Genomic DNA, 24,940 nt, shown 5'->3' on the forward strand with positions numbered 1-24,940 from the left:
GCTTAAGACAAGTTTCAGAGTCCCTCTGACAACAGCTTTGGATGTCAGAAGCAAATCGAATCAATGCCGTTGAATTGTGATGCCGGCAAAGCATATTGAAAGTGCCATGGACTGCTCAGAGGACAAGCCAGTCTGTCGTGGAAGAAGTGCGGCCGGAGGGATCTTTAGAGGCAAGATGGAAAGACTTTGTCATCTTATCTTCTTTTGAAACATTGTCAGGAGTGACCAGTCCCTGGACATCATGCTTGGTAGAGAAGCAGAGAAGAAGAGGAAGGCCCTCAGTGAGATGGATTGACACAGTGGCTGCATCAACGGGCTCATGCATAGGAACAATTGTGAGGATGGCACAGGACCACGCAATCAGTGTTGCCACTCTGCGCACTAATGCTTCGGTTTTACTGTGTACAGTCCATCTGTGCACTAACCTTGCTTTTCATTTGAACTAAATCTGGGCATCATTTCATTCCTGTGTTTCAGGTGGGCCAGCCATGAGAGCGTACCATGTGGCCATATTCCTTAGTGGTGTCTTCCTCTATTATGTGTTGCATTGTATGTTATGGGGAGCGAATATATATTGGTAAGTTTTGTTTTCCTTATTTAAACATAACTCCCAAATTAGTCTTCTATGCTCACAAAATATATTAGAGGGACCTATAAAAAATCTTAATGTCCTTACAAGATTTCCTGGCTTTCCATTATAAATTGCACTGAGAATGTACCAATTTTGTATTTCGATCAGTTTAGCAAGTAATAAACAACACCCTCTTTCATCGTCTCTCCAGGGAACTGGTGAAGTTCACCATCATGGGGACAACATTAATTATACAATGTTTCATTTCCTTCAGTTAAGGGAGCAACATTTTGGCTCCATGACACTTGAATTTTGGAATTCAAAATTCTGGGATGAAAGGTCACTTAGAAAATGCAGATACAACATTTGATCTCCTTTGTTGAAAAATGTCGGTTATCTGTTATATGTATTTTTGAAACAAAATTGATTTGACTGTTATGTGTAAAACCGTGAAGAGGCACATAGTCTTGCCACAGTGCAAACCTCTTAAGTTTTTCACCCTTCTGCTTATTGTCAGCCTTTAAGTAGAGAATGGAGTTTTCATGACTTTTAAATGTTGAACATGTGGAAGTGCTTAATTACATATATCAAAGTATATCGCATGACAGCTTCCTGTCTTAAGCAAAGAGATTTTGTGTGTGTATGTGTGGTTTGCCAGTGTATCAGACATTGTATTATCTTTCTAGCTTGTGCTTAGAAGATAGATGCTAAATTAATGTTTCTGTATTTAATCACATTACTGTTGGCTGAAAAGCAACTATAGGCAAAGGGCCACTAACAGCTCCAACCTTGGGGTAAATGAAAGGCCCATGGTTTGAACCCACTCAGGAGGTCCACATGTGCAAAAGCTGCTCACGTGAGGATTATAGTTTAGGAAACCCTATGGGACAGGGAGATAGGGTTGCTGTGAATCCAGTGGACTCCACGGCACCTGGCAATATCAAGGTGGGTAGAGTAGATACTACATCTAGGCGCTGGACCTCAATATCAGGGTAGAGAACACTGGACACTATAATATGAAGGATGATCCCACAAGTCCACAGGTGCCATGCCCTCGCCTCTGTCCCACACTTATTCATGGAGGACAAGACGAGAAGAGAACGCAAGCTTGCTGAGTGTCACTGTCTCACAAATCTGCTTGTTGGCTACAGTGGGAAGGGTACCGAAGGCAATGAAAGCAGTTGACCTTCAACATTGTCTTTTGCCCTCAGGACTTAAGGAGTGTGTCTGTCGCCCCTAGATAACATAGTACTGCAGCCACAGAGAGTACTGTGGGAAATTCCCATAAATGCGTGGGTGTTCATGACACTGCTTTGTACCCCTATTTAAGATGGACTGTTGTGTGTGCGCGCACGTGTGTCTGTCAACTACCCTGTTTCTTTCCACATTCTCCCAATACAACTTGCTTTCTTTATTTTAATAACCTTTGAAATAAAGTAATAAGCCCCATTTTGTCCTCTGGAAAATCAGGCTTTTATAACCTGATGAGATGGCTTCATATTGCTGTATCATTTGTTCATAAAAATCAAAGAATCCTCACCCTTTGTGGTATTCACAAGGGATGTTTTCCTGAATAAGGACTTCACTAGCTCTACAGGCCAGAAACCTGGTCAGTTCTCATAGAGATGCTGTACCAGAACAAAAGGTGGAAAATTGTGTCTAACTACAAAAGATCTCACTTATTTTCTTCAGCATTAACCCAGAATATCAAGCAATTAATTCTTTACATTATATATCATATATTAATATATCATCCTTTTTATAGTCATTCTTTCGACAATGGATGCTCACTTACAAGCTCTTGTGTTGACCGGCTTTCCTCTCTGCTTGCTGAGCCCAGGGCCCCTCCCTTCATTTATGCTTGCAGTTGGCCTCCGTCTTGTTTCCCAGTACTCTTTTCAATTGTGCAGACAAGTCCTCTATTCAGGAGGCACCCCCGGCTTGACCTGTGCCAAGAATCGAGGAGGGTTGGCTATCACTCGCAATGATGGGATTTGTGGAGTCCCCTGTTGGCTGGTGGCATGGAGAAACTAGAAAGCTGGGCATTGGGAGGGTGAGCGGGGACTTTTGAAAAGTGACCCTGGTCGTGCCTCTGTGATGCAGCAATCGTAGTCCCTCTCTCAGGAGTCTCCTTGCTGTTCTTGGGATCGCTTCTGGGTCACCTCGGCCGTGCCCAGGTTCTTTTATGCCCATAAAACCTACCCTGTGTTCAGGATTTGGAAAAGATGCTGCCAGAGCCAGCGCTACACAGAGCCCAGCCTGTGGCAGAATTGCTTCTCGGGGCATTTGCTTCCCTTCAGGCACGCTGCCCAGTCCGGCTTCTGACGGATCCTATTTTTGTCTCATAGGATGACACCCGTGGACATGAAACGAAGAAATAAGATCCAGCCTTGCTTGTCAGAGCCAGCCTTTGCCTCTCTCTTGAGGTAAAATCAAACACACACACGACAGTTGCAACAACAACCAAACAACAGCCCGATTTACTGATGTACAAGGAACCGGGGAACATAGCGTGGGTTCAAAATTTGTCGTGTAGCCTTTTCCCACACTTGTTTATGTGTCTTACAACTCTCAGCAGCAGAAAGTGGATGATCCCGAAGGGAGAACTGGGTTACCCTGTCTTTGTGCTTGGAATCAGCTCTGCATTTATTTTAAGAACAGGCTTTGAGGAACTCGATCAAACTAGCAATCTCTCACACCGAGAGGAGACAGAGGTCATGATCAGTGTACTGTGCCTTGAATTTAGTCTCCCCTCTTGTGCCCAGCTTGTTTTTAACTTTTACTTTTTATTTTAGAGCTTCTCTTCCCTTGCCTCTAAGTTAGGCACAAGGGTTCAAAATTTCCTGTCTTTCACTGATGTTTACTGAAACACACAATGGTTATTCGACTAAGGGTACAGGCATTGTTAATTATGTTGTCAAGACTTGTCGAAAATTTACCCATCTAGCTCCACATCAGCTTTGTCTTGTCACCTGGATTTTGACAGACTGCTGTGTCTGGGTAAATAATTGAGGGTCTGGCCTGTTGTTAGGAACTATCGAGTCTGTTCCTACTCACAGTGACCCTGTGTGCCACAGAACGAAACATCACACAGCCTGGGCCAGCCTCTCGATGGTTCGGATGTTTGACCCCATTGTGGAAGCCACTGTTTCAACCCATCTCTTCAAGGGCCTTCGTCTTTCTCACTGCCCCTTCACTGTACCTTCTCCAGGATGCCCCCCTCCTGAGGACATGTCCAAACACGTGAGACAAAGTCTCTCCATCCTTGCTTCTAACGAGCATGGTGGTTCTACTTCTTCCAAGACAGAGTCTGGGCATGTTTCATTGTGAAAAATAAGAACAAGATTTTCTGTATTTTATCCATTTAGGATCACGGATGCGTATTGTTTTAAACCTTCACATATTCTTTTCTCCGTATGTTCTTTCATGACATTGCATCATTCCATTCTTGGTTCTTAATGCTTTGGAGGAACAGATGGCTTTCAAATCAGTCCACCATTTCCAGGATTCATCTGGGCCTTGCAGCCTCGCCGAGTCAGCTGGGGCCGGGTACCTGAGCAGCCTGCAAGATGCCCTAGGTGGGAGGCAGCTGTGAGGCCAGGCTGGCAAGGGGAGACCACACCCCCTCTGTCCTTCATAGAGACTCACTGTCATTTCCTGCTCTTCTACCTGAGCACTCGTCTGTCCCATGCACCAACATGTCCACTCTTGTCCCCAAGGCCAACATCAGTCCCTCACATAAGTGGCGAATGGATGAACAACTGTGTGACCTGGGGCAAGTTATTTGTGCTGATCCTTTTTCTTCACCTGTACAATGAGGATACAACTCATTGCTTAATAAGATGGCCCGCCATGTCTGATTAAAAAAAATAAGTCCACCATCTGGGAAATGGCATAAAACATGTTTGCATATGCTTATAGATGTTCGATTGCTACATTTAAATTTTTTTAACCATGTGACTCGTAAGAGTAAGTAAAATAGTATTGTTACGAGGGCTCCAATTCATACAGGCTTGTCCTAAACAACACCTGTTTAAACATGTCTCTGTGATCATTGCAAAGCCAAGGTCTTGCATACAGTTGTTCAGCCTCCTAAGCCAGCCCACAATGCTGCCATTGAATTGGCTTTGACTCATAGGGATTCCAAAGCTATAAATATTTGTGGGAGCAGGAAGCCTCCTCTTTCTTCCAGGAAGCAGCTGGTAGGTTTGAGCCACTGACCTTGCAATTAGCAGTCCAACACTGACTAGACACCACCGCCAGGGCTCCAAATCTGGAAGACACAAGCAGGAACCTTGCTACTCCGTGCATGCCAAGTGAGCATTCTACCCTTTGAGCTAGTACTTTCAAAAATGCATACTTTTTGTGCCATGGAAAAGAATGATTTTGAAGTTAGGGCTAATAAAAAAAATGTTGACACACTTCAAAGGGATATCTTTCCGCTCATTGAAGCTTTCCATAAGTTGTAAGAAGGCTGGCCCACATCCAACTGCAGTTTTCAGATAGACCTCAAAGCCAAGGAAGGGAAAAGTATCCACCTCGGTGAATGAAGACACTGTGACTGGAGTCCAAGAAATGGTGGGAGAAGGTGGTAGAATGACCATGGAGGCAATACCACTGATGGTGGGATCTTGCATAGTTTGGTATTTCCAGTTGTCAGCGACCATCTTGGCCTTGGCCTGCTTTCAGCTCTCTGATTGCTGAACGTATTGCACGAAAATCAGCTAGCTCAAAGAGCTGATGCTCCATCAATCCTTCCATCAATCAAAGGTAATGAAAATGATTTTCTAGAACAAGTCACCACCTGGAGAAGAGTCTTGCACATACCAATCAGATCCAGAGAGCAAGGGCTAATCAACACAGTGGCTTCTGAAGGGATCTGCCAGGTCACTTCACTTCAAGGCCAGGAGGTCAGTCATGGAGATAATTTGGGGGAATACTCAAGGGAAATTTTGACAGATTTTCTTGAAGGGCACAAGACAATCCTAGGGACTTAACTGGGAGGAAAGTTTTGAGAAAATTGAAAACACTTCAAGAAAATAGAAAAACACAGTGAGAAAAAATTGCGAGAAATTTGCATTGAGGAATTTTTTTTCCACCACCCCAGTACCCCTGCTTCTCCTTTGAGGGTTGCAAGGCTGCCCTGAGAGCATTTCCTTGGGAAACCCTGCCCCGTCCACACTATAACTCTGATCTTGCCCCTTTCGATTTCTATTTGTTCCCCAAGCTCAATGTTAGAAGGAGCACAACTTTAATCCATTGGACATGGTATCAATTGAAGAGTGAAACATTCTTTGAGGAAGGCTTAGGAAGATGAAAACACTTCATATTTTGATATTTCTCTGTAATAAAGGCTTCTATAACTCAGTAGCAATACATGCTTTACTTGTCTCCTATTAGAGCAATCTGACATTGAGACCTCGTACACATGCACATTTATTGTAAAACAAAATGCCCTCGTTATTTCCATTCCTTTTTCAAAAGCATGCTGACCCTAACTTCTGAAAGGTTTTATAAAGCCCCACGAGCTGCAGACTGTCAGTATAAAATGACATTCTGAAAGTTGAGTTAAAGTCCTATTCCACATTAGCAAGAGAAACAGTATTGCTCTTGTGAGAAAAACCCCAGAGGTTTAACTTATTTCCACAGGATCACACAGCAAGTGTGTCTACAGTTGTGTGTTTTTAAATGTCAAGTAACTTCCTGTTTGTCTGGAGAGGGGTATTTTTACAACAAGCCGCTACTTCCCTGTTCTGCCAGCCCCTAGAGCAGATGGAAGTCGCTTGTTTAGAAACACAGGGCAGTCAGTGGTGGTCAGGAAAAGATCGCATTGGGAAACTGAAGGTGTGATATGTAGTGTAAAGAGAATTCGACATCAGTGTGAATTTCAGTGTTGCCACTTATGGATTAGTGACCCGAGACCAGTTACTGCCTTCCATACGGCTTTCTGAGGTTTTTGAGTTTCTACCCCTGAAAGTCAAAACCAGACTCACTGCCATCAAGTCAATTCTGAAGCATAGTGACCCTGTAGGGCAGGGTAGACCTGCTCCTGTGAGTTTCTGAGGCTGCAGCTCTTGCTGAGACTGGAAAGCCTCGTCTTTCTCTCCCAGAGCTGACTGGTGGATTCCAACTGCTGACCTTGTGGTAGCAGACCAACTCATAACAACAATGCCATGAGGACTCCTTTCTTCATCTAAGCTGAATAATACTGGTATCAAGTAGATTCCAACTCATAGCAACTCTGCAGGACAGACTACAATGGCCCTGTGGATCTCCCAGGTTGTCAATCTTTAAGAGATGAGAAAGCCTCATCTTTTGTCCGAGGAGCAGCTTGTGAGTTTAAACAACTGATCTTGTAGTTAGCAGCCCAACACAAAACCCACAGGAACGCCTGAAATTGATTTACACACCTAACTTATTTATCCAAGCCTGTCTGGGAGTCGCAACACGCAGAAATGTAACGTGGCCTAAAGTAATACAATTATTACAAATAACAACTGGTAAGTGTGGAGTGCCTACTATGTTTTGGAGGCACAGTAGAAAACTTTAAACAATCAATTCACTTAGAGCTAAAATGCAAGTCACCCAGCATAAAGTCTGGCTAGCAATAGGTATTAATAATGGCATGGATCACCCTCCTTTTTACCCCAACTAACTTCAAACAATAGAGTCCTTTATGATCTTCCCTTCAGGGTACAAAGCCCTCCCGGGTTCCAACTTTTCCAGAAAATGGCAGGAAACCACCCGTGTTCTTGCAAGCTTAAGTCAGCTGACCTGGTACATGCTCTTCTCATTAACTTTAGAAAGCAACGATGGTCTACAAATGACCTTTGGAGGTTGCGTGGCCCTCTGAGGCTGCTGTCTCTATCACAGGTGGAACTGGGACATTTACTGGGTCTCCGACTGGCAGGGTTGAACTGTCAAGTCCTTTAAGAAGTGTGAGTTCTCAACTCAGCTCCATTGAAATAAAGCAACTATGATGTGTCCAAGCGCAGGCAGCTCCTGGGTGGCCAACCCAAGCCAACATCACGGCCATTTCAAATCTATCCTTCAATTCTTTATTCCCATTTTGCCATGCAGCCTCAGAAATTCCCAAGGCTGCTCTGGTCTCTGCGGCTTTTAGACTAAGGAAGCCCAAAGCTGAGATGGCTTTCATTGGGAAGCAGAAAGGATGAACCCTGCCCATGTAGGGCTGTAGTTAGGATTAGCTCAATGAGAAGCAAAGAGGGTGAGACTTGATCTCACACACTTTGAACATATCGGGAACGAGGAGTCCTTGACAAGGAATATTGTACTTGGTAAAAAGTAGAAGGGCAGCGAAAATGAGAAAGACCCCCCTGAAGGGCTGTATTGACCCAGGGGCTCCACCAATAGATTGGACCATTCTGAGGATGGCATAGGGCTAGGCAGTGCTTTGCTCTGTTGTGCACGAGGTCACTATAAGTGGGCACTGAATCGATGGCACCTCACAACAAAGGGCACAGCACCAGCTTGGGGGCCAGGTAGATAGCATTTTAATATGAGCTTTGAGGCACATTTCTTAATTAAACACACACATACCTGCCTTCTCTCCCCTGCCTCACCCCCTTCATAGGAGTTAAAATACATCGGTCATCCGTCTCCCATGGGTGCTGTGCCAACTCTGGGCAGCATGCTCAAAGTGAGAAAAATAGGCTGTTCCTGCCATTAACAAGCCTGCTGAATGGTCTAGGCCCAGGGTTGGCATGCCTGCAGGATAAATCAGGCAGTGAAAAAGAGAAATGCCTGTAGATAGGTATAGGATCTCTGGGGGTACGGTGATTAAATGCTTACTCACTTCACTGGAAGGTTGCTAGTTTGAACCCACCAGCTGTCCTGTGTTGGAAAGATTCAACAGTCCGCTTTGGAAAAGGTTATCCTTAGAAAGTTTTGTGGCAGTTCTACTCTAGCCTGTCCAGGTCCCTGGGTGCAGTGAGGTCCTCACAGCCAAGCATATAGCCTGTCACAGTTTCCACAGAAGCGGTAGGTTTCAAGCCTCGCAATGTGTCACCAGTCGCTCTACCCATGTTGTTGTCTTTCGATGAACTGGGGTCCACTTAAGGAGCCCTGGTGGGTGGCACTGTGGCGGAAGCGTTGGATTACTAACCCAAACTTGAAATCTACCAGCTGCTGTGGGGGGGGATGATAAGGTTGCCTCCTATGTGGTGAAGATTTGCAGTCTCAGCCATCCTGCGAGGGTTGCTCTGAAGTGAACCGCCTCAATGCTGGTGAGTTTGGCCATCAATTTATGCGCACAGATCACTCTTTGTTGGAGGGCCATGCTCGAGGCAAACCTTTATTAATTGGGCTAAATTGTATGGGGCTGCTAAGCGTCAGGGTCAACTTGATGGCAATGAGGTTTTTTGTTTTGTTTAATGATAGTTTCTTGGGATACTTTTAGCTCATGGTTTAAAAATATTATTTCTGGGCATTAGATTCAGGTTCCCCTCTCTTAACTGAATGGATTCATTAAGTGTCTTCAGTATCTCTAGCTTAATTTACATGCCATCAAGGAAACAATTTCTTTCCACCTCCATCCAAGCTAGAGTGTGCCTTTTTGCTTCTACAGCAGGTGACAGTCATACATGTGGCGCTTTTAAATTTAGGAGTGGTTTGGCATTAAATTTTCTTTTTCTTTTTTTACTTCATTTCCTGTCTTTCTTCTTCTGTCTATGGCTCTCATTTTACCATTTGGTGTTTTGAAGTTGGAATTTAAGTTTTGAAGCTTCCCCCTAAGCTGCAATGTAATTTTGAATCTAGTACATGTGTTTCCATCATGGCTGTATAGTTCCACTCAATATTGCATATTTAATAAAAGTTTAGAACAACTTTTAAAGAATTAAAACTATATATACATTTATATATGGTGATGATTACAATATGGATTGTATGCTACAGTTATTTTCAGTTGTGGTTTCAAAAGTCTGAAAATATTATAGACATTTGGCAAATAATCCTTAATTCTTTCTCTCCAGGTACCCTCAGCTTCATCCTTTTTTGTGTACATCGGATTTTAAAGCTCTTGCTTCTGTGTATGGCAGCAATAAGTATGATTTACCCTATGGGATGAAATCATCAGGTCAGTAGTAGTACACTTTTGTCCTATTAAACTGAGTGGTGTTTGAGAAGAAGCACTTGATTATGTAATCCTTAAGGCCTTTTCATTTCTCTGCTTCATCATGATTCCTGACGAATATGGTTTGTGGATGGGATGAGTGGAATTAGTTTTTTGTTTCTTTTTAAAGTAAATTTTCAACCAGGGACATGGAGAAGGAAGTGGATTGCAGACTTAATTCTCTCCCTGGATATTACCTCCTTTGCCATGAGAACAGAAGAGTGGGGCGGTGTCCGGCTGGCATTACTGTGCATTTTGATCCAGGACCCAGTAGCTGGATCAGAAAAATGTGGAACAGAATTTTAAATTTTTAGAGAGTCCACACTTACTGCACCCACTGGGATGGGGGAGCCCCTGAACCTATTGCTTTGACATAACCCTTAAGCTGTGAACATCTTTAAACTAAACAGGTTCTCCCATTAGTAGAGAATGTGCATCTTGAGCAGTGTGCTCTTGTAAATAATTAGCTACCTGAAACCCAAGATAAGGTTAGGGGACAGAGTGTCTACCTAAATGGTGTGGAAACCATATGGGTAGATGTACACATAGATTAAGCCTCTGGTGAGTCCTTTTGAGCATGGACCAGGGATGTGAATAGCCTTCTTTCATGCAGAATGCACTGGAAAATTATTGCAGGCGCAGTTGGGTTAAAATTTAACACTTTATCATTTGAGCTCCCTTTTGACCCACTTTACATTTGTTCTAGTTTTTCATATTTTCTGCTTTACAATTGAGGCTTTTCTCTGTTTCACTTTGTTATTGATAGTTTTTTTTCCCCCCCGTATATAAAATCCAAGATAGGTAAATATATAGAGACAGTCACTGGATTAATGGTTCCTTGAGGGTATGGCTGGGGAGACTAGGGGTGATGGGGGAGCTAATAACAATGAATGCAAGGAAGAAGAAAAAGGTCTAAAATTGATTGTGTTGATGATTGATTGTACAACTCTTCTTGGTGTGGTTGAGCTATTTAATTATATATGTGGATTATATGCCAATAAAACTGATAAAAAGGAAGAAACAATATGGGCAGAGGTCGGGAGAACAGGAGCCCCGCATGAAGAAGGTAAATGATGCCATTCAACTGCACATGTGGGAGATATTGAATGGGTGTCTGCTTTGTTATGTCTACATTCATGCTTGCGCAGGCACGTGCAGAAGAGTAAATCTAGATTCATTTGGGGGTAGTAAAAAGAAAAGGAAAATTAAGTAGATTTTTGGGGTGTATGTGGTTGAGAAAGGGCTCTTTGTTCCACCACTATCTGGTTTCTGTGCAGTCTCATGCCTCACCTCCTTTATAATGTAGAATTAACAGGATAACTCTGAGTGCTAATTTCTTCTCTATCTTCCTGTTTTACCTTTAGACCTGTTAACTTTATTTCATTAACAAGTTCTACGTCCTTGATCAATCTTAATTCAAACAATGGATATTTTATATTTGATTAATTCAAACAATGGATATTTTATATTTGCTCAGTATAGAGAGAATTACCCCATTGACCAGTTAATAAAACACATTTCCCTCGGCTAGTTGATAACAGATTGGCCTTACACAGCTTTTATGGCTAGATTTTTCTTTTCACAGTTTAATTGGCATATAATTTACATATACAATTCAATAGTTTGATCACGTCAAAAAGTGTTGTACAATCATCGACACAATCAATTTTAGAACATTTTCTTCTTTCTTGCGGTCATTGTGTTAGCTCGCTACTTTGCCCCCATCTCCCTTGCCATACCCCCAAGAACCACTAATCTAGTTATTGTCTCTACAGATTTACCTATCCTAGATCTCATATTAAAAAAAAACAGATAAAAACAAAACAAAAAGCACTACAACAATTACAAAGTCAAACAGATGAAAACCCGACTCAAAAAGAAATCATAAATTATGAAAAACTAGAACAAATTTAAACTGGGTCAAAAGGAGATCAAATGATAAGGTGTTAAATTTTAACCCATGTCTACAATAAACCACTCTCCAATGCATTCTTCATGCCTAGAGTTTTTTGAGAGACTTTAAAATCACAAGAAAGAGTTCTGGTGGGAGAGTGTGTTATGCATTGACCTACTAACTACAAGGTCAGCAGTTTGAATCCAGCATCCACTCCCCAGGAGATAAAAAGAGTTTTCTGCTTCCAAAGATGTACTGTCTCTGAAACCCCAAAGAGCAACCCTGCTCCGCCCTCTAGGACCCTTCTCAGTTGGAATCCACTTGGTAGCCGTGGAGGTGGCATCTGGAGGGGATTTAAAAGCACAAGGAATGACAGGCCTGCAAAAAATCTGAGTTAGAATTTGTTTATTCAATTCATTTGATTTCATTTTAAATATTTTACCCAAGCATTGATAGTTTAAGTAGTTAAAACTTATGTGATGTTGGTTTCTGTACTAACATGTCAGCTTCAGAATCCTCTTGTATTGGGCTTAATGATCCTTGTTAATGATCCTTTTTAGTTGAAGCATTTTGACCAACAGAGTAAATCAGAGGTGGCCACAGCAGTTGACAAGGGGCTGAGGGAGGAGGGACAAGAGGGCTTGAGATGCGCTTGAGAAGCATGACCGTCATTTTACTCCTAATAACGATCCATTTGTTTTCCAGAGGATACATTTCAAACTGCTCTTTCACACCTGGAGAGCTGTGAACTCTTTGATGAGTCTGACAAGTGAGTTGATTTCTTTGCTTCCATCTGATGTTTACCTTTAGCTAAAATGGTTCAAAGTATGCTTTCTAGGAAATGTGAAATGAATTTGTCCAGGAAAATCCCGTAGCTTTGGGGTATAACTACAACTGCTAATCGTTATTTTGTAATGTTTGAAATAAAAGGAACTCAACAATTAATGTAGAAGTTGTTTCACAGGCAGATTCCAGGTTACAGACAGGTGACATACAGACAATTCATACTTGCCCTTTAATGCTCTGTAAATTTGCTCTCATTTTTTGAAATAATTGGACTAACCCCTCCCTACAACCAATAAATTCTTCCACAGAATAACCTTCATTTGCTGCACTCATAGCTTTTAAATCATTGCAAAGGCTTCCAGACTTTTCTTACACGAACTTGAGGCTAAAGACGAACCATTCCACCTGTTCTACCTGGCCTACAATTCTTAAAGACATTCTCAAGAGCAGATCTCCTTAAGTGGAGAGCAAATGTTTTGAGAATAATGAGGGCAACAAATAGTGGATAGGAAAGAGGGAACCGATTACAAGGAATTATATGTGACCTCCTCCCTGGGGGACGGACAACTGAAAAGTGGGTGAAGGGACACGTTGGACAGGGCAAGATATGACAAAATAACAATTTATAAATTATCAAGGGCTCATGAGGGAGGGGGAGCGTGGAGGGAGGGGAAAATGAGGACCTAATGCCGGGGGTTTAAGTGGAGAGGAAATGTTTTGAGAATGATGAGGGCAATGAATGTACAAATGCGCTTTACACAATTGATGTGTGTATGGATTGTGAACGAGTTGTATGAGCCCCTAATAAAATGATTTTTAAAAAAAGTTAAACCACTAGAAACCCACAGGTGTAGGTCTGCTCTGCTCTAGTTGGTCTCTGTGAGATGGAATTGGCTCAATGACAGTGAAGGTTGTTAGTTTTGTGTGGGTTTTTTATTTTATTTTATACTAATTGACTTTGATGTCAGCCTCCAGATCCAGCAACTCATTCCCTCAAGGTGTTTGGTATTACCTAAGATATTTTCATAACTTTACCCTCTGTATGCTTGATCATGTTCATGGCTATATTTGCAACAAAGGTGCATATGTATGTAGAAATAGTCTGGCTTACCTATAGATGTTCACAGGTACAGCCCCATTCTCCTCCCCATGCCAGCTCAGTTTTCAAGTCTATCTGTGTCCACTCTTAGATTATTGTCATTTCTGTGATTGTGGATTGTGTCTATAATTGTATTTATCTCTCTTGCCTTAAGCCTTATACTCCTCCCAATGTCTTCCTTTGCTTTGATATTTTTTGCTTATTTTGGTGACCTCTACCTTATTGCATATTGATATCACATTCACCCAAGTTAATTTGTCTACTCTCTAGTTAGTAATTGATCCTTTCCTCCCCACCTGCCCCAGATATCATCAAAGAAAGGATTTTTTGCGTGTGTAAACCTTTTCTTGGCATTTTTCAATAGTGATCTGATACAAAATTTCTCCTTTTGCGGTTAGCACATTTCATTTAGCATAGTGTCTTCCATGTTCATCCATACTATAGGACATTTCAATGATTTGTTTTTATTCTTTAAGGCTGTGCTATAGTCCATTGTGTGTATGTACCTTAGTTTGTTCATCTCTTCAACCATTGATGGGCATTTTGTAATTTTGCTATTATGAATAGTGTTGTGATGAGCATGGTATGCATGTATCTGTTCTGTCACAGCTCCTATTTCTGTAAGCTATTATCCATGTAGTAGGATTTGGTGAATCGTACGGGGTTTCTATTTCCGAGTCTTGAAGGATGTGCTGGAGCCCTGGTGGCTGAGTAATTAGGCGTTGGGCTGCGATGCGCAAGGTCAGCAGTTTGAAACCGAGGGTGATTTCTACTCTCATCAAGAGCTGCAGCCTCAAAAACTGACAGAGACGCAGCTCTACCCCATCCTAGCAGAGTTGTGCTGAGGCGACATTGAACCCATGACGTAGAGTTTGGTTTGGTTTTCTTAAGGATGTGCTACACTGTTTTGCACAGTAGGCGTACCGATTTACAGCCCCTCCCCCCACCTCACCCCCCACCCCCCTCCTCCCAGTGGTATATGAGGGCTCCAATCTTTCCACATCTTTGTCTGAATTTGTTGTTTTAATGTTCAGAACTTTGTGATCGTGGTGGGGTGAGATGATGCCATGTGTTTGTTGGATATGTTGAGGTGTTCTTAGACGATGTGTCTGTGCACGACATCTGCTCATTTTTAATTGTGTTGTTTGTCTTTTTGTGAAGATCTTGAAGTTATCTCTACATTTAGAGATTAGTCCCTTGTACGACATTTGTATGTCATCGCCAGATTTAGTTTCCTGGTCTATGGGTTCTCTTTTTACTCTTTTTGGTGAACTCTTTTGAAACATGTAAATTTTTAGTAGATCCTAGTCATACAGTTTATCTTCTGCTCTTTCTGTGTTCTTAGTGATGTCTTATAGTGTATTTTTGTTATGTATCAGAATCCCTACAGTGGTGATTTTAGGTTTTGCCTTTAGGTCTCTGCTTCATCTTGAGTTCATTTTTGTGTAGTGTGAGATATGTATTCTGCTTAATTTTTCTGTTAATGGATATCCAGTTTGGGCAACATCACTTGTTGATGAGATTGCCTCTTGTCCACTAAGTGGATTTGGGTCACTGGTTGAGGGTTAGCTGTCCGTAGGTGGGTGGATTTACTTCTGGGTTCTCAATTCTGTTCTATTGGCTGCTATGTCTACACAAGGCTGCTTTGACTAAGCTGGCTTTATAGTAGACTGAGATTATTAGTGTGAAGCCTCCTTGTGTAGTGATTTGATTCTCTGGGGTCTGTTTCCTTTTCTGGACTATCTTTCCTTCCATAGTGAGTAGGAGGGGTGATAAAAAGCATCCTTGTGTGCTTCTTACTGGCATGGGAATGCGTTCAGTCTTTGTCTATTATGACTAATGTTGGCCAGTGGTTTTGGATATACTGTATGCCCTTAATGATGGTGAGGAATTTACCTTCTATTCCTATTGTGTTGAGTGTTTTTAACCAATGGATCATATCACTTTGCTGAATTGATTGTTATGATCATATGATTATTTTCCTTCCTTTTGTTTATAAAGGGAAGATTAAACTTAGTTTTTCTAATGTTGAACCACCTATGCATGCCTTGTTTGAATGGCATTTGCTCATTATGTTATTTTTGTGATATGTTATTAGATTTAATGACTAGAATTTTGGCATTCTTGATCATGAGGGATATCAGTTTATATTTTCCTTTTTTAGTGATAACATTGCATGACTTTGATATCACGGTTATGCTCACTTTATAAAAGGAATATGGGAATATTCACTCTTTTTCTGTATTGTGGAACAGTTTAAGTAGAATAGGTGTCAGATTTTCTCTAAAGGTAAAATTCACCAGTGAAGCTGTCGGGGCCAGACCTTTTGTTGTTGTAATTGGGAATTTTTTTAATGACCTGTTTAATTTCTTTTGTTTTGGCTTTGTTCAAATGTTCTACCTCAATCTCTTTTTGTTGAGGTAGGCTGTGTGTTTCTAGACGATGTTCCAGTTCTTCAAGGTATTCACATTGGTGGGGTAGTTGGCCACAGTGTTCTTTTGTTATCCTTGTTGTTTCAGTTCATCCTGTTGGTTCCTTCCATTTGTTTGTTATTTTTTTCCTCTTGCTCAATAATTTCTGTGCTGAGTTCATTTTCTAAATGGATAATTTTATCATTTCCTTCCTGTTGTTTTTGTGTTTACTAAACTTCATAATTTTTCTTTTTTTGCTGAGACTATTTGCTAATTTTTTACAGGTACCTGTAATGCGGTATTTTTCTTCTTAAGTTTACAACAATCCGTCCTATCTTGAAGTAATCTTGCCTCCCTCTTCATTCAGAAGTTCTGTAACTTCTCTGTCCTCCCTCTTGCTTAGTATTTGTCCGTATTTATAAATTGATGTCTCTGGTTCCCTATTTTCAGTTTTCTAAGTTTATTTTACTTTCAAAACTTACATATCTGTATTTGTTTCTGGTGAATCTTTCGTGTATGTCAATCTAGGTTGTTGTCTACTATTGTGGATTCTCTGAAGAACTTCCTTTAAAGTGTTTGTAAGATTGGTCTGTTTTGCACTAATTCCCTTAATTTTTATTAATCTGGGAATTCCCCAATTTTTGCCATTGCACTTGAAGACAATTTTGCTAGGTATATATTTTTGTTCCACCCGCCCCCCCCAGGGTTGTATATATTTCATCCAATTTCTTTCTTGTCTGCATGATTTCTGCTGAGAAATCACAATGTAAGTTTTTTGTGGTTAACCTTTGTAGATAATTTCCTTTTTTCTTGAGCCATTTTTAGGATATTTATTTTTTGTCTTTGGGTTTGGAAAGTATGATTATGATGTCTTCTTGATATTCTTTTGGGGGGGTCTACCCTACTTAGTCTTCATTAAGTTTCTTGAATGCCTCTCAACATATCTGAGTTTTCTTTCCAAAAATCCAACAATTTCCTGCCCTGGATTTTTCAATTATGTAAGTTTCCTCTCTTGATGATGTCTCCCATAATTGTTAGTCTTATTTGTATATATATCGTCATTATTATTATTATTATTTTCTTATTGTTTTTCTAACAGATTAACATTAAGAGATTTGACCTCAACCTCACATCTATCTTTCATTGATTCAATTCTACTCCTCTGTACGTATAATACATTGTCTATTTCTGAAATCTTAATATTAATCTTCTGGATTTCTATATGCTGTTTTGTATGTTTTCTAATTTTCCATTTATTTTGTCAGTTTACTCTTACAGTATTTTCTTAAGTTTTCTTGATATTTGATTTGGTCTGTGCTTTCCTTGATCCTCTCAGCCCACTGAGGATATGCAGCGGTAATACTATTTCTTCCTCAGGAAGGTTTTCTGAATCTGCATTTTCTTAGTGTTTGAGCTGATCTGTTTTGTTTGCTGAAGTTGTTTGTTTTCCCTGTGACATTATAGTGTATTCGTATTTAATTGGTGATTATAAGTTAGTGTGCTTTGCCTTGGACTTTTTCTCTTTTCTTTCTTTTTTTTTTTAATTTATTCTGTTTGACATATATGACTAAGTGGGCATTGCTCACTACCTGGAAGCATTTAGGCACTCACCACCAGTCTCATGGTGAGTTTGCGAGAGGATGAGAGTATATGTGGTATTTCCTGCTTGCTGTTTATGTAAGACAGTTAAGAATGTCTTTGGCTGCTGCTGATTGCCATGTAATGTTGATCAGGTGGCACAGGAGCAGGTGAGGGCCCTCAAACAGTTGGTACTACTGCAAAACAGGCTCGTGGGGACATAGTTGCTTTTTGTTGCCAGCCACCAATGTGGATGCCGGTGCAGTCCTGGATGAGCAGAACTTATTACCAGTTGCTGCTTCAATTAAAATGCTGCCTTTAATTTTTTTAATGGCTGCATTGTGTCAGGACAGCTGACATTTCACCATTTTTCTACTCGTTCAAGGTTTTCATTCAGATTGTTCTTCTGGTTGATATTCAGTCTATTCCTCTGAAACTGGAGATCTCCAAGAGGGCCATGTTTGTTGTTTCACTGGGTTCCCTGTAGCTTGCTCCCTGAGTCTGCGTCTTGCTGGCGGTCCTCCAAGTGAGCAAAGTCGTCAACGACGTCTGTCTCCTTAAGTTGTGTTCTGTTGTCCTTTACAGATGAACCTCCCTCCACTCCTCTCTTCAAAGCTGTTTCTCACACCTCGGAACTTCTCATGAGGGTCCTTGGTGCTCCCCTTGTTAAGGGGTTTGAATATTGGATTTCCAAATCTGGTGATTTTGTTTTATTTTACATATGGGAGGAGCAATAGCCCACTTAGATACATATTTTCTAACTATAATGGCAATTTAGTATTTATTAAATTTTGCTTTTGAGTTACCTCCTTGGGAATTGAACTGTCAAAAGTAGACTCCTGAGTTCCTCATTGTACAAAGGTTTGAGCTGCTCGTTGGAATTTGGTCTGTGGTCCAATAGGATTATGTGGGTCATCTACACATGTCAGGTTTCCATTAAAAATGAAAATAGCAGGACATTTCCTCTTTCCTGGCAGAAAAAGGTGCTATCTGGGGAGTGCAAAAAGTAGAGGTAGTAGACAGGTGAGGAAGCGGAGATAATGTAGACAGAACAGAGCCCGTGGAAGATTCTATTTTGTTTTCTCTATCTGGAACATATATCATTGAAACAAAAACTTTGGAGTTGTATGTTGGTTCATTGTTAGAATTTAAAATCATATCATCAGCCTAATCAATTTCTATTTTGATTACATATCAACAGTGACCATATTTTTTCTATGACATAAAGCTATCGTTTATTATAGAGTATTGTGTGCAGATAGTTAGCATATATATATTTTATGCCAGCTACTTTTAATTTTGTCCTTTTAGCAGTCCCCGGTACTGTCAGTATTCTTGTCCAGCATAATTCAAGTATATTGATTCTCCTACAGTCTTTCTCATTCAATTCCCAATTTTCACATGCATATAAAGCAGGTGAAAATATCATGGCTTGGGTGAGGCGCACCTTAGTCCTCAAAGTAACATCCTTGCTTTTCATTACTCTAAAGACGTCTTGTGCCGTCGATTTACCTAATGCAACACATCTATTAATCTCTTGACTGCTGCTTCATGAGCATTGATGGTGGATCCAAGCAAGACAGAACCCTTGAACACTTCAACCGTCTCTCCATTTCTCATGGTGTTACTTAAGGGCCCAGTTGTGAGGATTTGGTCTTCTTTACATTGAGTTGTCATCCTTACTGAAGGCTGCAGTCCTTGATCTTTATCAGCAAGTGTTTCAAGTCCTCCTCACTTTCAGCAGGAAAGGTTGTGTCATCTGCATATTGCAGGGTATTAATGAGTCTTCCTCCAATCCTGATGCCAAATTATTCTTCTTATACTCTAGCTTCTCTGATTATTTCTCTGCATGCAAATTGAATAATATGCTGAGAGGATACAACCCTGACACACACCTTTCCTGATTTTTGAACTATGCAGAATTCCCTCGTCCTGTTTGCACAACTCCCTCTTGATCCATGTTCAAGTTCTGCGTGGCACAATGACGTGCTTGCGAATCCCCATTCTCCTCAAGGTTACCCACTGTTTGTCATGATTCACACAGTCAATTGCTTCGGCATAGTCAATAAAATACAAGGAAACATCTTTCTGGTAATCCTTGCTTTGAGCCGCAATCCATCTGACATCAGAAGTGATATCCTTTGTTCCACATCCTCTTCTGAATCTGGCCTGAACCTTTGGTAGGACCAGGCAGTGTTTCATTCTGTTGTGCACAAGGTGGCTATGGGTTGTAACTGACTGAGTGGCACCTAACAACAACCACGACACAACATCTTTAATTTTTAGAGCCATCCTACAAGGTATGCTGTCATCTTGATCATTCTTATAAATGGAGAAACTGGGCAAACACCTGCAGTTTGTTGTAACCAGTAAGGGCTCAAACCCAAATGTGAACCTAGGTTGATCAAATTCTAGCGTGTACATCTGACTTTAGAATAATCATGGTTATTCCTTAAATATTTGCAGCAATTACATGCAACTATTTGTCGAGATTATTGACCATGAACATGTGAACTATTTATTATTGGGAGTATCGCACATGCTTGACTAAGGTTTCCTTCTTGCCTCGTTTTCAGCTGAGAACTAGACTGTGCTGTAGTTACTTCCACAACTCTCCCACAGGTGTTCATCCACCCCTGTGTGTTCCTCTAGCCAGAATGCTTCCCTTCTTTTGCTGACCTGGACTTGCTGTCACTTACCTTTTCCTCCATTGCTACTGAGAATATCCCCATTCTCGATTATACATTTTGGTCAGTTTCTTTGCATCACCTATATTGTGGGGTGGGGAGCAGTGGGTGGTGAGGAAGGATTAAAAATCATACTGACCACAAGAGTCTTTCAATATTAAAGTATAGACTAAACATAAATCAGAGTCCCTATAACTATTGAGTAAATGGACATAGTCTTTGTAGTATCCTTACAAAATGAGCCTGGTGATGCATTAAGTTTAATAGCGTCACACATGCCCAATCAACATAGCTGAATTTCTGGCCTGTTGGCAAGATACTTCAGAAGGAGTATTATGAAAGTAGATAAAGAATATGTCTATCAGTGTTGTCTTGTATTTGAATAGTACTCAACTTTTGGGAAGGGTTCATGTGGAAAGTTTAATTGTAGTTATATTCTGTGTTAGTCTAGGTAGACTAGAGAAACAAATCCATGGACACACATATGTGTATAAGGAAGAGATTTATATACAAGAGCAATTGAACATTGAGAAAACATCCCAGCCCAGTCCAGATCAAGTCCATAAGTCCAATATTAGCCCATATGTCCAATATCAATCTATAAAGTCCTCTTCAGATTCATGAAACACATGCAGTGATGCCGAATGTAGATCACAGGCCAGTGGGTAGAATGTCTTTGGATCCAGTGGCATTGGAAACATCTCACTGCTGGCAGGGGTCTCTGCATCAGTGTGGTTCCATGTGTCTTATGGGGTGCTATGTCTCCCAGGGTGTGAGCAGAGAGTCTCCCACCTCCAAGGAGGAAGTACAAGATATCCCAGAATTCTCATGAGAAGGTCATGCCCACACAGAGGCCTCATTGGCTCTGACCTTATTGAAAAGCTAGACTCCACCCCTATACTCTTATTCCTCAAATTGACAAATGATTATATGGATCTACTACATATTCTAAGTAAGTTATTTTATATTTGTCTGCTAGCCACTGTCCAACACAAGGAGGACACAACTTCTGCCTGAGCATACATTTGAAGGCAGAGTGTGCTAAACTGCTTGATTGCTGCCCTGAGGCAAGTGACCGTATGGATGTCCCATCTGTTCTCTTGGCCTGGCAACAAATGTACAAGAATGGGCGAGTCCTCCCAGAGGCATTTGAGAGCTGCCCTCTCTGTATGAGGAAGAAACGTTGGTGCAGACTGGCTTGGTCATGACCTGTAATTCACAGGGGAGGAACGGAGGTAGAGAGAACTGAACTCAATCTCCCAACTTCCTTTCTGCTGCAAACATGGTAAGATTTGATATGAAACTAAAGTTTTTATGTTGCAAAGGAAGGAAAAGTGCCATAAGCAAGAATCGTTGGAGGGAGCTAGCGTGGAGGGTAGTTCCACAACCTGGCCAAGAGCTGTTTGCTCAAGTTTATCGCCTTGGATGTGCTTAGACTATATTCACATTAAAAAAAAATCCGACCTTAACCTCTATTGATAATCCATGGTCTGCCAAAATGGTTGCCCACTCAACTTCGAAAGGCTGGCGTTTCGAACGTCCCCATGCCACAGAAGAAAGAGCTGGCAGTTTGCTTTCAGACGCTTCCAGCCTTGGAAATCCTGTGGAGGTGAGTGCTACTCTGCAGCGCACGTGGACTCGGTGACAACTGGCTTGGCTTGGATCCATCATTTAGAGCAGGACTGGGGAACCTCTGGCCCAAGGGGCGTGGAAGGCCCACAAAAGCAATGCCAGTTAACATCACAGGCCGCACCAGAGAGAAGCAGTTCTGTTCTTCACATTAGGGGTGAGTTAATTCAATGTCTGAGCTAAAACACTGCCATCGAGTTGATGCAGACTCACAGTGATCCTATTAGACAAAGTAGAACTTCTTGTGGGTTTCCAAGACTGTAACTTTTTATGGGAGTGGAAAGCCCTGACTCCCATGAGGAGTGGCTGGTACATTCAAACTGCTGACCTTGCAGTTAATAGTCTCCGGGGTCCTCAAACTATGGCCCACAGGCCACATGCAGCCCGCCAAGGACATTTATCCATCCTGCCAGGTTTTTTGCCCGTTTTGTTTTTTACTTCAAAATAAGATATGGGCAGTGTGCATAGGAATTTGTTCATAGTTTTTTTTTTTAACTATAGTCTGGCCCTCCAACGGGTCTGAGGGACAGTGAACTGGCCCCCTGTTTGAAAAGTTTGAGGACCCCTGGTCTAACTTGTACCCACTATGCTACATCTTTGAGCAAATAGAGCAGGCTAAATTTTAAGTTGATAATTTTGTATGGCCTGTGAATGATGAATGGGAATACAAGAAAGTGGACCGAGAGCGTGGGTTTCAATTCACAGGTTTTCTTAGTGTTAACGAGTGCTCAGGTGTCTGGGTTGGAATGAGAGTGAAAGGGGCAGGGTGAGGCAGGCTGGAAGACAGAGTGAAGAGAGAACAGCTGGAAGTCAGAAAGGGAGAGTGAGAGAAGAGAGAGACATGGACGTGTGGCCACAGGAGAAGGTGAACAGAGAAAGCGAACAACGGAGTCCCATGTTAATTAACTTTGGGGACAGAAATAAAGGAGTATGTCTGAAAGGAGCCTGTGCTTCTCTCTGGGGGCTGTGGCACCAGCAGAACGGTGGTGAGAGGTTTCTGTGAGACGTCTTGAGAAGGCGAGGTGTCATGTTCTGCTCGGTGGGGATGAAGAAGGGGTTAGAGATGCTGGCTATGCCTGAGAACTGAAGTGTTACTGCTGGACCCTTTAGTTACAAATCTCCAAATGGCCCTTGGCAGAAAAAATGGTCCCTCACCTTGCTTTCAAGGGATGCAGTCTTCTAAAAGAGCAGTTAGTTCTAGAGATCTGGGGACTATGGGGGGTACTCCCCACCCCCCAACCAGATGTGATATGAAGGGAATAATGCATTTGGAATTTGTTCCACCAGGTCAGACTGTTAATCAATATTTCTTTTAGAGGTTTTGAAAAGATTGTGTAACAGTGTGCAACAAAAGAGGCCTGGTTTGTGGCAGACGGAGTGTGTGTGTGTGTGTGGGGGGCGGGTTGCCACTACAACAATGCACCTGTTCATGCAGCCATCTCAGTGCTCCCATTTTTGGTAAAAAACAGCATGCCTCTCTTTCCCCATGCACCTTACTCACCTGACCTCACCCTGTGGAACTTCTTTTTGTTTCTGTGAAGCAGAGGGACATGAGAAGACGTGATTCGATGACATAAGGTGCTGTCAGCCATCCAAACAGATGCGTTTGAGAAATGTTTCCAAGAATGGAATTGCAGATTTTACAAATTTATTAGTTGTAATAGAGAGTACTTTGAAGGTGTTAAGGTTGTTTTGTAAAAATGCTTAAATACAAAGTTTTGAAAAAAAAATTCTTTTTTTTGGGGGGGGGGTGTCCCCCTCGTATTTGCATATTGTAGAAGACTGATAGCTGAGCTGAGATCAGTGCTAAAGAGAAAGGGGAAATGATGGAAGAGATCAACCAGTTTTCTGCAGATCAAGACAGGACTGGCGGGTTGGGTTACCAGGAGCAAAACTTTTTTTTTTTTTGCCCTGCCACCCCCCGCAAAACTTTTTAAACTGTGGGATGCAACCCTATAGGGGGCTGAATAACTGAATGTGGGAGTCTCAAAACATTTGGCAACAGTGAAAGGTTATTAAATGTGCAATGACCCCAAATTAATTCAAAATCAAATGCTCAATATCTGAGGTATTTCTGGCAATGCTTGCCCTGGTTGTGAATTTCTCAGGCATAGGGGGTTCCCATGTGGAAAAAGCTTAAGAAGCCCTGGCCTAGAACAGGAGCTGAGGCAGCCAACAGGCAGAGGAAAGTTCGAGGGTTATAGAAAGAAAGCCTACAAGGGGTAGCTATTGCCCACATCTGGTTCTGCTCGTTTGCTCTCCCGTCTGTGGACAGCATTGTCCATTCCAGCTCCCAGGGACCTTGTGGGACAGAGCAGAATTGCTCCTTAGGAGCAGGGTCCTCAAAGTGTTTAACCAGGGGCCAGTTCACTGTCCCACAGACCGTTGGAGGGCTGGCCTATAGTTTTAAAAAAAACTATGAACAAATTCCTATGCTCACTGCACATATCTTATTTTGAAGTAAACAAACAAACAGGACAAAAACACCTGGTGGGCTGGATAAATGTCCTTGGAGGGCCGCCTGTGGCCCGCGGGCCATAGTTTGAGGACGCCTGTGGGTTTCCAAGGCCTTCGATCTGCAAAAACAAATGGCAACATCTTTTTCCTGTGGAGCAGCTGGTAGATTTGAAGCACTGACCTTTTGTTTACGCTCTTCTTTCTCTTTGGGCTGCGGAGGTTAATTTCTCCTGGGCTCAGGTGCTTCCCCTTATCTTGACTGCCATGTTTAACAAGCCCCACTGCATATCGCGGATCCATTAAGGCAGTTGCCTCACAGAAAAAGGAATACTTAAATGTACGTGTATTTCAAGTCCCCGGCCTTTCTTGGAGGGCGCCCCAGTGGCATACTGGTTAAGAGTTAGGCTGCTAACCTCTGGGTCAGCAGTTTGAAACCACCAGCCACTCCTCAGGAGAAAGAGAAGGCTTTCTCCTTTGGTAAAGGGTTACAGTCTTGTAAAAGCATGGGGGTGGGGCAGTTCAGTCCTATCTTTTGTTTTTGTTTTGTTTTTTTGCGTATCTAAAAATATTTATTTTGATTGCCTTTAACTCTTTTTTTTTTTTTTTTACATTTTATTAGGGGCTCATACAACTGTTATCCCAATCCATACACACATCAATTGTGTAAAGCACATTTGTACATCGTTTCTCAAAAC

The 24,940-nt window shown here is 41.7% G+C and overlaps 1 protein-coding gene and 1 pseudogene across 7 annotated transcripts in view; both read left to right on the forward strand.

Annotated features, from left to right (window-relative positions):
* ST3GAL6 (ST3 beta-galactoside alpha-2,3-sialyltransferase 6) overlaps positions 1-24,940 on the forward strand; it is a 112,840-nt gene that overhangs the window by 62,687 nt on the left and 25,213 nt on the right. For 3 of the 7 annotated variants that reach the window (XM_045286224.1, XM_045286225.1, XM_004716752.3), the window contains 4 exons: positions 478-577; positions 2,920-2,997; positions 9,565-9,668; positions 12,304-12,367. In XM_045286224.1, the coding sequence (XP_045142159.1) occupies positions 489-577; positions 2,920-2,997; positions 9,565-9,668; positions 12,304-12,367 (335 nt within the window). In that variant the 5' untranslated portion in view covers positions 478-488. The remainder of the gene's footprint in view (positions 1-477; positions 578-2,919; positions 2,998-9,564; positions 9,669-12,303; positions 12,368-24,940) is intronic. The other 4 variants (XM_045286227.1, XM_045286228.1, XM_045286226.1 and 1 more) reach the window with 3 other exon arrangements.
* The window catches only part of LOC123521245, a 23,606-nt pseudogene continuing 10,966 nt past the window's right edge, over positions 12,301-24,940 (forward strand).

Source organism: Echinops telfairi, unplaced genomic scaffold (genome assembly GCF_000313985.2).
Source record: "Echinops telfairi isolate 266 unplaced genomic scaffold, ASM31398v2 ScPeMD7_6;HRSCAF=24_1, whole genome shotgun sequence".
NCBI lineage: Eukaryota > Metazoa > Chordata > Mammalia > Afrosoricida > Tenrecidae > Echinops > Echinops telfairi.